Source organism: Gekko japonicus, unplaced genomic scaffold (assembly GCF_001447785.1).
Source record: "Gekko japonicus isolate JY-2015 unplaced genomic scaffold, Gekko_japonicus_V1.1 scaffold682, whole genome shotgun sequence".
Classification (NCBI taxonomy): domain Eukaryota; kingdom Metazoa; phylum Chordata; class Lepidosauria; order Squamata; family Gekkonidae; genus Gekko; species Gekko japonicus.
This window is the reverse complement of record NW_015167074.1, coordinates 456,827-472,882: the sequence shown is the minus strand read 5'-3', so window position 1 is coordinate 472,882 and position 16,056 is coordinate 456,827. Positions and strand designations below refer to the sequence as shown.

At 45.7% G+C, this 16,056-nt stretch overlaps 1 protein-coding gene across 1 annotated transcript in view; it reads left to right on the top strand.

Annotated features, from left to right (window-relative positions):
• Nucleotides 1-16,056, top strand: part of GABRB1 (gamma-aminobutyric acid (GABA) A receptor, beta 1) — a 172,296-nt gene that overhangs the window by 103,664 nt on the left and 52,576 nt on the right. Inside the window, exon 4 of the mRNA XM_015412764.1 lies at nucleotides 12,791-13,011. Coding sequence (XP_015268250.1) covers nucleotides 12,791-13,011 — 221 coding nt within the window. The remainder of the gene's footprint in view (nucleotides 1-12,790; nucleotides 13,012-16,056) is intronic.

The window sequence follows — 16,056 nt, the reverse complement described above, 5'->3', positions numbered from 1 at the left end:
ACTCCACATGGGCCCTGGTCACACAGGAGGTTTTGCCCCACAAGAGGGACGGATCGGGGGCGCATCAAACAAGCACGATCACACTGCAACATCTGTGAAGCGGAGCACACCCATCCCCAATCCGTCCTTTCCGGGGGGAAACGTGCATCAAAAAAAAACCTAGAAAAGAGTACTACCTACGTGAAGCTCCGCAGCAAGGGCGGCTGTGGGATCGCCGGCGCGCCTGTCTTCCGCAGCATTCGAGGCTCCCGGCCAAACTGCACATGCGCGCACATGCGCAGCCGGCTGCCTCGCTCTCCGTCCTGTGGCTTTCCCCCCGGCATCTGATTGTACCGGGGAGCAACTGCTTGGCGGCTCAGGGGATCTGTCTGATCCCGCCGCCGCGCGTCTATTTTGCTGCGGCTCAGAAAAGCAGCGCTTTGGCTGTACTCCCCCCCCCCATGTAACCGGGGCTATGGAGCAGCAAACATGAGGAAATATCTCCTCCCCACCACCAACACAACCAGTACTGATTTGGCATGGAAAACAGGTAGGTGGGAGGCAGGAGCCTTTTCTCCTCCCGTGGCGATGTTCCAAGCTCAAATCGGCTCTGTTTTTTTTTTGAGCAATCATTCCGCACAGCTGCTGTGTGGCTGCAGGAAACCTGACCCAACTCTTTAAAAACCCAGACCCAACTCTTTAAAAAAGCTAATGTCTAGATTTGCCCTGAGAGTGAAGGAAAGCTATTTAAATGAGTAACCAAATATTTTCGAAAGGAGCACAGAAATATCACAGAAAAGGGACCTGTGGTTATTGACAATGTTGAAATTTTATGTGAAAAGTATAGTACCATTTCCCTGTACATTTTGTGAAAGCTTGTGGCTGGGAGAACAGAAAGTGCTTGTGGATGGGAGAACGGAAACTGAGCCCTGAATTAAAAGCTGGTGCAATGTTGTTGCTTATTCAGAAAGTCAGACAGGAAGTCAATGCTTCATGCATGCGGCATGCCTCACCTCAGCCATGAACTCAACACCTGGCTTCAGGCAAATACCATTTTGGCTACCTTTGTGGATATACATCCAGATGTTAACCAATCAAATCCCAAATCAAAATTGACCCATTCAGTCATGCAGTTATTATAACTAATCTAAACTGGGGGGGGGGGGTTTAAAGCTAGTAATAAATGGAAACAATCAGATCTGGCCATTATTCTGGCACCTGGCTGTCAGGCTTAGAGTTCATGAAGGTCAGAGGGAGGGCTAGCTGACATATAACTGGCTGGGATGTTTTCCAAACAGCAGAGCTGCACAGACTTCACTACCAAAGAGGTTTGTCCAGATTTGTCTTTCCTTTCAAAGTGTTTAGGTTATACCAATGATATTGGTGGCTCATTGATTTGGGGAGGGTATTGATTCTGTATAAGCAATGGCTTCTGTGGCTGCTGTTCTATTCTCTCTGATGCCAGGCACAGTGTTCCCTCTAAGCTGAGTTACTGTGAGCTAGCTCACAGTTTTTTTAGCATCCGGCTCACACATTTTTGTCTCAGCTCAGGAAGGATGGCTCCAGGACAAACTAATTTATGCAGTAGCCAAATTGCTTGCTCACAACTTCAATGCCAGTAGCTCACAAAGTCAAATTTTTGCTCATAGGACTCCACAGCTTAGAGGGAGCATTGATGGTGGCACACCAAGAGCTTGTGAAATATCCTGGGTTTGGTTTTGGCATTGGTTTGATACCATTTATCTCACCTCCACTCCCTGCATCTCTCAGTTAGTCCCAGTAAAAACCTCTCCCTCCCTCACTGCAGCTACTATTAGCCTTAGATGGGGAAAAGATGATAATCTTTTTTAGGCCCCTGTCACACTGGGAGGAAAGACACAGCCGAAGTGCGGCTTTTTTGAGCCGCATCAAAAGAGACGTGCGGAGGCGGGATCAGACAGATCCCCCGAGCCGCTGTGCAGTTGCTCCCCGGCATGATCAGATGCCGGGGGGGAGCCACGGAATGGAGAGCGAGGCAGCCCACTGCGCATGTGCGTGCCTGCGCAGTTTGGCTGGGAGCCTTGCATGCTGCCGGAGATGGGCGCACCGGCGATCCCATGGCCGCCCTTGATGTGGAGCTTCAGGTAGGTAGTAATGTTTTCTGGGGGGGGGGTTGATGCGCGGTTTTGGCCGGAAGTGACGGATCAGGGACGGGTGCGCTCCACTTCCCAGATATTGCGGTGTGATCATGCCCATTTGATGCGCCCCCGATCCGTCCCTCTTGTGGGGCAAATCCTCCCGTGTGACCGGGACCTTTGTTAGTCAAACTAAGTACCAAATTAGTCAAAAATGGGAAGAAGGGATCCTAATACACACAGGTTTTGTTTAAAGACAGTATTCGCCATCTCTCGTTTTTTACACACATACAGTCGATTCCTGTAAATATATTCAGTGTCTCACCCACCAGTGCCACAGAGCAGGCTGCAGAACTGAATAGTGGCTCTACTAGTTTGTGGTCTGTTTGCAAGCCAGGTACAAGATATCCCTCCACCCCAGCCCGTCCTGCTCAATGTGGTTCCAAGTAGCATGTTACTGATTGTTTATTCATATTATACATGCTGTCAGTTTTGGAAGACTGCCAAACTCCTCTATATTGGTAGAGTAATTCACACAGCGAAGGTGCACAGTCTGATTAAAGTGTAGATAAAGCTTTATTTAGGAACTAATATACTTGATAATGAAGAGGAGAGACAGAGACATTATCCTAACTACATCACTAGCTGAAAGGGAGACAGGCAGAGTAGAACTTCCAAGAAGAAGCAGGATATTGCCCTAAGAATAGCAATTTGGAGACAGACAAGGAATTATACTTAACAGGAGAGAATTTGCTGGCCTCACTATCCTATCTAATGATCTCCTTGCTGCCCCCCCCCGCAGGGTCTTCTTCTCTTCTTCTTTGTACATGAGACACTGTCTATTCCATCACTCCACCTGCTCTCTCTTCCTATCAAATGGAAACCTTGTCTCCAATCTGTCTGCAGTTTGACAAGCAGCATGAATAGAATGAACCTTGAGCATTTTTTCTCCACTCGGTGAGGAAAAAAAAACTTATCAGCAGAAATGTGTTTCCATTTGAAACCAAAAGAAATGAAAAATGAATCGAATTACTAACTCTAATAGTTTCAATAACTTATTTAATGAAACAGAACCAAGTTTTTTAAAAAAATGAATGCAAAACAAAAACACTTTTTCATGCACACAATAGCACACATCTGAAATAGGCAGTGTAGGAGTTCTTTGACAGGCCTCATCAAGACCGTAACAACTTGTGATGTGCAAAGCCACCCAACCATGTATGGTGGCCAGTGTTCCCTCTAAGCAGAGTTAGTGTGAGCTAGCTCACAGGTTTTTAGCCTCCAGATCACACATTTTTGGCTTCGCTCAGGAAGGATGGCTCCAGAGCAAACTAATTTATGCAGTAGCCAAATTGCTTGCTCACAACTTCAATGCCGGTAACTCACAAAGTAGAATTTTGGCTCACAGGACTCCACAGGTTAGAGGAAGCATTGATGGTGGCACACCAAGAGCTTGTGAAATATCCTGGGTTTTGATGTCTACTTGGATCTACAAAAACAAACAGTTGTCAAGCACCAGTCGGACCACAGAACATGACTGGCAGGTATAATGTTTACAAGTCCTCTTCAAGTTTTGTAGTCTGGAGCTATTCCAAACTCACCTTTACCTATGATTTGCTGTCTCTACCTCGATATTCTTTGGGGAATTTCACATTACCCAGTTTCACCCGGTTTCAAGCCGGTAATGATCCGTTTTGAAGTGAACCGGTATAGGGCTGCCATTTCACACATGGCTTTCCCCTTCTTGGTAAAGAGCTGGATCTGAAGCAGTGTTTGCCATTTCAGACTGCACCGCTTTTTCCCGCTTTTTCCCCGACGTTTTTCGCCTGTGTGGGCGATCTCCGGCTTTTTTTTTTTTGAACGTTCGCTTTAGAGCACTATAGCGCTATAGCAGTATAACAAAACACTCCATGCATTCCAATGGGATTGATATAATGCTGTTCCGTTATAGCATTATATCAACGCTATAAAGCAAACGTTCAAAAAAAAAGCCGGAGATTGCCCACGCGGGCAAAAAACGGCGGGGGGAAAGCGCATCAGAACCGGGAGTTTATGTTAACATGTCTAAATATATCCTAATAAATTGTTTTTTAAAAAAAAGAACCGGGAGAGGAAACTGAGGAGTGCTTGGAAGCGATTGACAGGTAAAATGCTTCAACCCCGATTGTGTATGAAATGACAAATATATTCCGGAAGGGAACCGGTTCTCAAACAGTTCTGTCTGAAATGACAGACCAGAAACCGTTTGGGAACTGTTCCTCTTCTGGAATATATTGCCTGTCTGAAATTCCCCACCGTCTATTGGTGTACAAGAACATGAAGGTTGTTTATTTCATATGCGTACATGCATATGAAATAAACAACCTTCATGTTCTTGTACACCAATAGACAAGAACTCGGGGTTACTCAGTACAAAACCTGGACAAGACTGTAGTAGTTCTTAGTGTGGGCAGACAACAAACCTCAAGCAAGAGTGTGAGGCTGTGTTGATCGACAAAGTTGGTGATGAACTTTGACCAGTTCGTGGTTCATGAGGTGAAGTCCATGACAGGTTCACCAGCACAACAATCGGACCTAGCAACCCTAGTACCACTTAATGTGTTATGTGAGTACTTATGCTATGCTGCAATTCTTTCTGGTGTCCCAGACTTCTAAAATCCCAATACATTAGCTATTTCATGTCCTACTGTTTGTGTAATTGTACTGGCTCACTATGTGTAGTCCACCTCGAGTCCATGTGAGAAAGGCTGACTATAAACAAGGCAAATAAAATAAAATAAATAAATAAAAGTATGCACTATAGAGTTAGCAGATTTATAATCTGGTAGTGCTGTTGGAGCTGTAGGAGAAGAGAACCACGAACAGCACCCACCCTAACCTCCTTGAAGAACAGCAGAATAAGGCCGGGGGATAATTCTGCTAGGCCTAAAAAGCCAGACCTTTTTTGTCATGACCTCTTCTCTAAATCCTCAAGTGTCTGTGAAGTATGTTCAGCTTCATGGATCATAAATTGTGTAGGCCTAGCTTAGTGCAGAGAAATTTGCATATATATTGCATATATTATATATAATTTGCATATATTGTCTTCCAACTTTGCATATATTTTCTTCTGACAAAGTCTGCAATTCTGCTTGGTTAAATTTGACTGAAGCCCAGGTTTAAGTGAGCACAAGCAAATTGAAGAATTTTAGTAGACCCTGACACTGCAACAACTGCTAAATGATTTGCGGGATAATTGTTTAGTGTGATGATGTAGTACATCTCTCTCTCTCTCTCTCTCTCTCTCTCTCTCTCTCTCTCTCTCTCTCATTCACACACACACATGCACAGACACACACACTCTGCACCTCCCTTTCCCAGTGCTTCCGTGCGTGCCAGGCTTCTGCCAATAAGACAACAAATCCTTCTTAGCAAAAGGTGTCAGTCTGGGCTAAGCAGAAAATAATCACCGGAGACATCAAAACAACTTGATTGGTAGCGTATGAGAAATCTACCAGCAGGGAGGTGATGCTGTCCTTGATACAGAATCCTGTGTGAAGCATTTGGGAAACTCAATGAAAAACCGCACAAGGCAGCTCAGTTGCAATTATGGAAATACGAGAAATTGTACGGGATGTTCCGAAATAGGGTGGTTATTTTGTTGATTAATTTTGTTGATTGCTCAGCTTGTCGATTGATCATAGCTTTACCATGGCCTGCTTTTTATACTGAGAATATTAAATGCATCTAGGAAGACTTTATCAGGTAACCACAGCATAGCAACAGTAGAAGTAGCAACAGTATTTCCTTTGGACTGCTTTCCCAGGTAACCTTTGCCCCCAGTAAAGTGTTCCTCTGCATGTGTGTGAGGAATTGCATGCCAGAATCCACGCAGATTTTTCTGGAAAGATCCACCAGGAGGCCACTAGATCCACGTTAGCTCCTTTTTACAGAACCCTTCTGAAGAGAATCCACGTAGATGGTACATTTTTGACACAAGATTCGTTTCGTGATTGCCTCCAAGGAATGGAGACCTCCAATGGAGGCAAAGGTTCTGTCAGAAGAGCATCTTTACTGTGGCGTACCTTGTACTATATAAAATTGCCACCAAAACACTACAGAGAGGCTGCAAATTACAGGTTTAGAAAGCGATAACGAAGAATATAAAATTACGGAATAAAACACATAAGCATGAGGCGAAATGAGAGAGAAGATACCTTTTAATAAGGTAAAGAAGACTTATTTACTTCTCAGGGGGAAAAATATTCCTATAGGGTTGCTAGGTGCCCCCTGGTCATGGGCAGAGGATGGGGGGGGGGGGTTTGGGGGGTTTAAGGTTGCCAAATCCAGGCTGGGAAACTCCTGGGAAACCTGGGGAGGATGAGGAACTCCGCGGGTTACAATGTCATCGAATCCACCCTCCAAAGCATCCCTTTTCTCCCAGAGAGCTGGGATCTCTGTAGCTTGGAGATGAGCTCTAATTCCAGGGGATTCCCAGATCTCACTTGGAGACAGGCATCCCAGGCTTTGCAGGAAGACTTAGAATCTGAGGGGTTTTGTATTATTTTTACTGTAAAAAATCTTAAATCCTGTCATTAAGTTGAGAGTTTGATAAGAAAGAAGTTGTCAAAGGGCCAATGGAAGGGGTATTTTGATCAGCATAGGCCCCGGTCACACAGGCCGGATATTGCGGGGTGGGGGGAGACGTGGCTAATTGCCCCGGCATAGTTTGATGCACGATTACATGATCAGACACGCCGGCAGCACACCACGGGTCCTTCCCTCGGTGCCGGCGGGTAAACGAGGGACCGGAGGGGAATGCTTCACGCTGCCGCAATCACACCACGGGTGTCTGGAGGCCTTGGAGGTGCCTTGGAGGTACTAGTTTTTTAAGGCGCATTGTCGGCAGTAAGCCACCGGTGCACTCCACTTCCCAGATGTTGGGGTGTGATCGCGCCCACCATCCGTGCCTTTCCCACGGCAATTTTGTCATGTGACTGGGGCCATAAGTGGTTTTCTGGGTTAAAGCAATGAGTTCATGTCCTCCAGCCACCGAGGGTCTGCTGCCAATAGATTCTGCATTTCTCTGTCATTCTAGGTAGAGGTCATCGATTAACACTACTGTTTTCATTGCTTTGCCTGTTGGCTCCCAGTTGCCTTTCCTACCCCAGGCAAGATGGCAGAGCGCAGACAAAGTGCCTAGTGAGATAGAAAGCCCTGTCGGGGTGGCAAGACCCAGCTCTCAACTCCCTTTTTTTAAGACACCTGAAGAGCAACCATATGGCGGCAACAGGGCAAGCAATTAAAAAGCTTGTTGTGGTTACATTAGTCGACCTTTTTCTTGAGAAGCGGTCCCAACAATACTGTAATCAGTGACCTCATTATGTGTAGAATCAGATTCCAGAGGGGCCTGCTGGTATACTTTACCACTCTGGATCACTATGCACATCCATTATATCGTTTTAAGTAGGAGATCCTGAGAAGGTGTGTGTGTGTGTGTGTATGGGGGGGGGAGAAGATTTGGATATCTTATTTATTTATTTATTTATTTTATTTACATGAGACTTATATACCGCCCATAACCCCTAATGGGTCTCAGAGCGGTTTACAGACTTACTACTATATATATCGATTAACACAGTAGTGTTAATCGATGACCTCTACCTAGAATGACAGAGAAATGCAGAATCTATTGGCAGCAGACCCTCGGTGGCTGGAGGACATGAACTCATTGCTTTAACCCAGAAAACCACTTATGGCCCCAGTCACATGACAAAGTTGCCGTGGGAAAGGCACGGATGGTGGGCGCGATCACACCCCAACATCTGGGAAGTGGAGTGCACCGGTGGCTTACTGCCGACAATGCGCCTTAAAAAACTAGTACCTCCAAGGCACCTCCAAGGCCTCCAGACACCCGTGGTGTGATTGCGGCAGCGTGAAGCATTATATATATATATCTTAGAAACTGCTATCAACACAACCACAAAAAGAAGTAATTGTTTGTGATATGCAGTGTGTGAATAGTGCTGGCCAGTGTTCCAAGCCTCACAGAGAAAGCTTTAAGGAGGCAGAATATATTTATTTTGGAGATTTCAATGCCACCTCTTTGGAGTCCTGCAGCTTACAATTAAAATAATAAATTATCAATATATAGGGTTGCCAAGTGAATTTTACTCACCGGCGGGGGAGCCTCACCACGCTCCAGGAGGTGTCCCTCGCCGGGCGCGCGCATGCCGCCAGCACATCACCGGAAGTGATGCGCGACGTCAATCACATTGAGGTCGTGGCCCCGATCGTCGTAGGGAAAACCATAGAGTTTTCCCTCCGACAATCGGGGCCACACCCCCAACGTGATTGACGTGGTTGTGTCACCTCTGGTGATGCAGCCACGCTGCGCTTCGGGGGGCAGAGTTCCCCCCGGGGCCTGATTCCATGGCAGCGGAAATCGGGCCTCCAAAGCGGGGGGTTACCCGCCACCCGCCCCCACTTGGCAGCCCTATCAATATAGGAACAACAGGCCAATAAAACAAGCCATGGGATACAAACAGCATAAAACTAAGACTAGGAGCAGACCATTATGGAGCTAGAAAAATGAAACCCCTATTTAAAAGCCTGGGTAAAAATATCTGTTTTTTGCCTGGTGCCTAAAAGACACTAGAATAGGTGCTGGGCAAGCCTCAAGGGGGAGGGCATTCCAAAGTCACGGTGCCAGCACAGAAAATACACTGTCTTTGTTCACTACTCTGTTCACTACTCTGTTCACTACTGTTCACTACTTTGAGAGCCAGTTTGGTGTAGTGGCTAAGAAGAAGAAGAAGAGAAGAGATTGGATTTATACCCCGCCCTTCACTTGGAGTCTCAGAGCGGTTTACAAACTCCTTTCCCTTCCCCTCCCCACAACAGACACCCTGTGAGGTGGGTGGGGCTGAGAGAACTCTGACACAAACTGTTCTTTTTCAAGGACAGCTGTGCCAGAGCTTGTGACTGACCCAAGGTCACATCAGCAGGTGCAAGTGGAGGAGTGGGGAATCAAACCTGGTTCTCCCAGATTAGAGTCCGCGCACGTAACCACTACACCAGACTGGCTCTAATCTGCACGGACTCTAATCTGGGAGAACCGGGTTTGATTCCCCACTCCTCCACTTGCACCTGGCTGGATGACCTTGGGCAAGCCGTATCTCTGATAAGAGCAGTTCTTGAAAAAAGAGCAGTTTCTGTCAAGAGCTCTCTCAGCCCCACCTACCTCACAGGGTGTCTGTTGTGGGGAGGGGAAGGGAAAGGAGTTTGTAAGCCGCTCTGAGATTCCTTTGGGTAGTGAAGGGCGGGGTATAAATCCAATCTCTTCTCTTCTTCTTCTGCTCCTCTCACCTCTGAAGGTGGGAGCATAGACATCAGGTCCCCAGAACCACTAAGACAACTCCATCTGCCTCTCAAGCCCTGCTCTCTGTGCTCCCTGGACAAAAGTCCAGAATGAGACCCCAGAATCACTGCCAGTCCACCCCAATGGGTCCAAGCAAAGGAGGGCCTCACCCTGTGTGAGGTGGGTAGGAGCCACCCCTGCCATCAGCTACCCAAGCCCCAGACTGGGCAGGTGCAAGTGGCAACAGGAGCCCGCTTTTCTTCTTTTCCCTCTTCCTTTGTGGGGCAGGGATATGGAAAGTTGGGGATCCCCAAGTGCAGGGCCCAGGAAAGCTTTCCCTGATGTTGGTTGGCTAAGGTCACCGCTGGAGCCAGATCCTAACTGGCCAGCTGGAAAGTAGGGGAGGAGACGGTCCTTAAGGAACCCTGGTCCCAAGCCACTTAGGGCCTTTAGGGGAAGAAACAGCACTTTGAATAGTTACCCAAATCAGTACACGTGTCAGGTCCATAATGTGCAAAGCGTACTCTTCATGTGTTGGGTCACACTGTGTCATAGGGCTGCCAAGCCGCGGTGGGGGATCCGTGTGTCTTCACAGGATCCCTGCTGCGGGGGACAGCGATACGCGTTGCACCACCGTCGCCAGGATGTGATGCTACACGTCGCTCTGGCAACGGGACTCCAAACAGTCCCGTTGCCAGAGCGACGTGTAGCGTCACATCCTGGCAACAGCGGTGCAACGCGTATCGCTGTCCCCCGCGGCAGGGATCCTGTGAAGATGCACAGATCCCCCACCACGGCTTGGCAGCCCTACTGTGTCACCAGGGGAATTATTTTGGGGACCAGACAGTCTAGTGGATATTGGGGTCCTGATCTGATGCAGAACTCTAGTTAAGATAGAAAAATAAGACACACAGAGAAAAATAAGGCACACAAAGAGAATCTCAAATGGAACAATTTTTATGCCCCCAACAAGCTACAAAGCTAGAAAAATGAAATTCAAAGGAGACCCAAAACATAAAACGATGTTACAATAAAATAATGCAATCCTAGCCATGCTGCCTTTGGTTATTGCCTAAATGGGGGTGAATGGGGAGTTTAAGAGGAAATAAAGGGGAAAAGGAAAAACATACATTGCCTTGACCTGAAGAGTCTGTTGTGCTGAAGTCCAGGTCAGAAGCAGGAAAAGCTAGTCTGGGGCAAGGAATTCCCAGGGTGAAGAAAGAATCCAAAACTGAAATCATCTATACAGTTGGGGATCCAAGCAGGGGATCCAGTGGTTCAGCAAAGTGGGCAAAGGTTCGGGAAATAAGCCAACCACAACATTGGGAAGGGAGGCTCAAGTGTGGAACCAACTACAAAGCTGGAGGGAAGGCCAAGGATGCCATATTTATGGTTTTGGAAAGATGTGGTCAAGAAATGTAGGGGGGAGGGAAAGTCAAACTGTAGGTGGAAAACTGTCTACAACAAGATAACTAGGGTCAGGTGGTTGAATTACTGCAGTGATGGGCCAGCTTGAGGTTGTCGGACAATGCCTGAGACAGGGGCTTGAAGGCATTCCTTGGGTTTATGATCAAATGACCAAGGTAGGCTGTGTAGCAAAGAGTCTCAGGTTATTGACAGCAAACTTGAGTCAACTACTCTTGGCCGTGGTTGTGAGGGAACTTCTGGAGGCTTCAAACAAAACGTATTTAACCAATGTGCTCTTTGGAGCATTCTAGCAAGTGGGGTGTGAGAGTCCAGAACGATTCCTGTTACAAAAACTACATTCCTACATCCGGTTTCGTCTGTCCATCCAAATGTTGGGTAGTGTTTAGTGGTGTGGTTTTTTTAATCAGTAGGTATGTAGAGAAAGGCAGGGTAAATAAAATACATCATTACATTGTGCATCTTTTTTTGTTTTGTTATGTTTTTTCATTTTTAAACTTTAATAATCTATCTTTCCAGGGGAAAAAATACAATATTTACATATCAGAAAAGGGGAGAAAAAGGAGAGTCTTACTTATATCTCTCTAAACTCCAGAAAGATTTTTAAAAGATCTGGACAACAATGTACATTGTGTGTCGTTTTGTTTCACTCCAAATCAGTGGCTGCTATGGTGGCAGTGAAATGCATAGTGTGTTGACATCACAGCATGGGAAAGTGTGCCTAAACATTACAAGAGGCAAGGGGGTTGAACTTGATATTGCCGTTTTTGATACTGTATAGCTTTAGGCAGCATGGACATGGCTTTTTAAAAAATAAAACAAATAATTTATTGGCCTCTGTGAGGCATTTTGGTAATGCTGTTCACACACTATTTATTTATTTTTAATTATTTAAGTGCTCAGAGGTTAAGACGCTGAGCTGCAGACTGGAAGGTCAGTAGTTCGGCAGTTTGAGACCCTAGTGCCACATGACGGAGTGAGCTCCCATCTCTGGCCCCAGCTCCTGCCAACCTAGCAGTTCGAAAGCAAGAGATTGCAAGTAGATAATGCTTTGGTGGGAAGGTAACAGCATTCCATGCGCCTCGGCATTTAGTCATGCCGGCCACATGACCACGGAGAAGTCTTCCAACAGCACTGGCTCTTTGGCTTGGAAATGGAGATGAGCACCGTCCCCTAGAGTCAAATTCGACTGGCTTTTGAGCAAGGGAAACCTTTACCGTTACTAGTTATATCCTGCTTTTTTCCTCACAGAGACCTAAAGCAGCTTAAATAGAAAATGTGCTATATAAAAATACCAATATGGGTCCATCCTGATCTTATTGGCTGGCTTATCTGAAGACACAAGTTATGAGCAGTGTTCCCTCTAAGCTGAGTTAGTGTGAGCAAGCTCACAGTTTTTTAGCCTCTGGCTCACACATGTTTGTCTTAGCTCAGGAAGGATGGCTCCCCAGAGCAAACTAATAAATGCAGTAGCCAAATCACTCACTCACAACTTTAATACCAGTAGCTCACGAAGTAGAAATTTTGCTCCCAGGACTCCAAAGCTTGGAGGGAACATTGGTTATGAGGTAAGGGCTAAAGGCCAGAGAGCTCTTGGTCCTTTCACTTGTGCTCCCAGCCATGCCCAAGTTTTATAGAATACCTGACGCAAGAAGGGGAAGGCCAGTTTGCAGCTAAGATGCGAAACAGCTGGCCAAAGAGGTTCTTTGTGTCCCCTGTTGTTTAAACGACAGCTCCACAAAAGAGGTGAGCCCAAGATACCTTCTGTTTCCCATTTACAAGAAGGAAGACAGCACAAGTAGCTCCTATGAAACTCTGTCACTTCCTGTGATTTTAAAATCATGGTGGCAGCACTAGCAATCCTTAATAAAATGAAATAAAAAGCTATGTGAAACACATTTAATTACTTTTTCATTTTTTGGTTTATTCCCAGGACTATACGCTTACCATGTATTTCCAACAGTCCTGGAGGGATAAAAGATTATCGTATTCTGGAATACCTTTGAATCTGACTTTAGATAACAGAGTGGCTGACTATCTCTGGGTACCAGATACGTACTTCCTGAATGACAAGAAATCCTTCGTTCATGGAGTTACAGTGAAAAATCGAATGATTCGGCTTCATCCAGATGGAACAGTTCTTTATGGATTACGGTATGTATATTTAATCTTATGTTGCAACTAATTGGAATAAGTTTCCACATGAAAGCTGAGACACTGGATAAATCATCACAAAAATTATTTTCCCATAGTCTTTTCAGACAGAAACCCATCCCCTGCCCAGGCAATTTATTTATTAGTTTTCTTTGAACCAGCTGTGTGCCACACTCTCAACTGTAATTATTCCTAACGCCTCTAACAGCTTCTACAAAAAAATATAAACTATTACAAGGTATGCTGGTTTACCACAATAAAAATAAACAGGAAACAAACAGTAGCAGCCCACACTGAGAACTTTCTCAAAGGGTTAAAGGTCCAGTATACCTTGGGACATAGATGTAGCTGTGCCCCAATTTTTTCTGACTTCCTGCAGTCCTGCCCAAGGCTTTTTTTGTAGAAAAAGCCCAGCAGGAACTCATTAGCATAATAGGCCACACCCAATAGCAGAAACTCATTAGCATATTGAGCCACACCCCTGACTGCACCACTCATTAGCATATTAGGCCACACCCACATGTTACCAGAAGTATGGTCATCCAGCCACACCCACCTTTTGCTTCTTATTCTGTTCACCTTGTTTGTTGTCAAAACCCAGGGCTTTTTTTGTAGCAGGAACTCCTTTGCATGTTAGGCCACACACCCCTAATGTAGCCAATCCTAATGAGTTTCTGCTGTTGGGTGTGGCCTATTATGCTAATGAGTTCCTGCTGGGCGTGGCCAACTTAGGAGCCAGCCGGAACTCCGTTCCTGTGCGTTCCTGCCCAAAAATAGCCCTGGTCCTGCCTAACAAAATAGATTTCCCTGTTTCACACCAGAAAGCCCAACTGCCAATGATTCCTAAAAGGGCACTGAAAGTACATTATCTAGCATGTGTGAAAGCAGCGTTATTAAGCATACCTTTTTGCATGGGATGAGATGGCTGAGTGTATTTGCTACCTGGTGTCAGCTTTATGATGTGGCATAGCCACTTTGGAGGGGAGTTAATTTTGTGTGGCAGAATTCATGCTCCCAGGTCTTAGGCCACAGTCTGGAAAAAGAGAAAAGGGAACGGAGAAAGTGGCCATCCTGGCCTGTTTTTCAGCTACCGCAAACACCAGCCTTGCAAACAAGCGCATCAAAAATTAACTCCCTCCCCCCAGATTTCAACAGGCTTGCCAGCCCAAGTTACCTTCATTGGTCTTCCGTGGCATGTAATCTAGCCTGAGAGAGCCACTGTGCTCCAGTCTACAAAAGCTTCTCTGCTCTGTTGCCTGGAAATTAATCACACTACGGATGGATGCTCCCTGCCTTGTTTCAGTCATATTTATTGTTGTTAAAACATAAAAACCCTGTCATGAAAACCTAACAGAATAATAAGATCGAGGCAACATATGGCGTCACATTAGGTACAAAAGGTATTTTAGAGACTCGCATTTTGTTTTTATTTGTCTGGCTAATTTTTGCCATATTGCGTGGATGTTTCGAGCATATATTAGCTCACTTCGGCATGTCTGGATTTCCTTTTTTTTTAATTTTAATCTTAGTCTTCAGTGTTTATTTGCAGCAATCACAGATGTTTTGCATAAATGCCAAACTGACACTCTCCAGCATTTCTTCAGAGGAGGAACATACTTAGGACACTCTCAAATAAAAATATTTTGCTTCCCCCCCCCCCCGGACTTTATTCCAGTTTAGCCCATAGCTGAAGGCTCATTTCTCCCTGCAGCCTGCTGGGTGCCTCTTACCCACTGAAATAAACCCAGCATCCCACACAAGATGCAGAATAATACGCCTTCTGATCATGACCTAACCCCCCCCCCTTTGTTTCTTGGCATCCAACCCGATGAAGAGTTCTAGAAAGCTCAAACCTTGCACAATGTGTTGTGATGTTTGGATTGGGCATAATAGAAGGTTGTGCATGACTCTGTTCTTACAATGTTTTTTTCTCCCGACCTTGATCTTATTTTTTTTTTAAAAGGTACGTGCATCCTGAACACAGTAAGGGCATTTCCAAAGCAGTAAATCTGCTGCATTTAAGATGTTTCAAAGAGAATACAATGCTCCATTTTTCCCCCCAGAACTGTCTAGAGATTATACGCAGTTCTCAGAAAGTATATGAGTCACGTTGGACGAACCCTGTTTAGCTTTAAAGGGAAGGTTAGAGGCCTCCCTGTTATAACAACTAACCCATCAAGTTGCAAGAAAAGGTTTCATAACTTGTCTCCCAGAGCTGCCTGCAGATGGTCTCCGATGTTTCCATCTGATGCTTTGAGATTCACGAACACCACAAGCTGTGTTCTCCCTCCCCTCTCCCTCTTGGGAAAAGACAAAGAGGAATTTCAGACAGGCGATATCTCCCGGTAGGGAACCGGTTCTCAAACGGGTTCTGGTCTGTCATTTCAGACAGAACCCGTTTGAGAATCGGTTCCCTACTGGAATGTATTTGCCATTTCATACACAAAAGCTTCTGTTCCGTTTAGGAACCGGGAATGAAGCGTTTTACCTGTCAACCGCTTCCGAGTAGTCTTCGGTTCCCTCTCCCGATTCTGTTATGCTTTTTTCCCACCGTTTTTCGCCCGCGCGGGCTTTTTTTTTTTTTTAACGTTCGATTTATAGCGCTATAACACTATAACCGAATAGCATTATATCAACCCCATTGGAATGCCTGGGGTGTTTCATTATAGTGCTATAGCGCTATAGCACTATAAAGTGAACGTTCACAAAAAAAGCCGCAGATCACCCGCACGGGCAAAAGATGGCAGGGAAAAAGCGGTGCAGTCTGAAATGCCAAACCGCTTCTAATCTGGCTCATTTCCGCTAGGGGCAAGCCATGTATAAAATGACAGCCCTGTACCGGTTCACTTCAAAACGGATGATTACCGGCTTGAAACCGGATGAAACTGGGTAATGTGAAATTCCCCAAAGTTTCCAAAAAGGCTGGATGTGCGGCTCTGAGAGTTCATCTGTCAGACTCGGGCTAAGTTATGGTAGTGCTGGTCAATGTATTGCAATTGCTGACTCTATGTCTCCCTGTCTCCCCTCATCCCTCGCTGACATTCC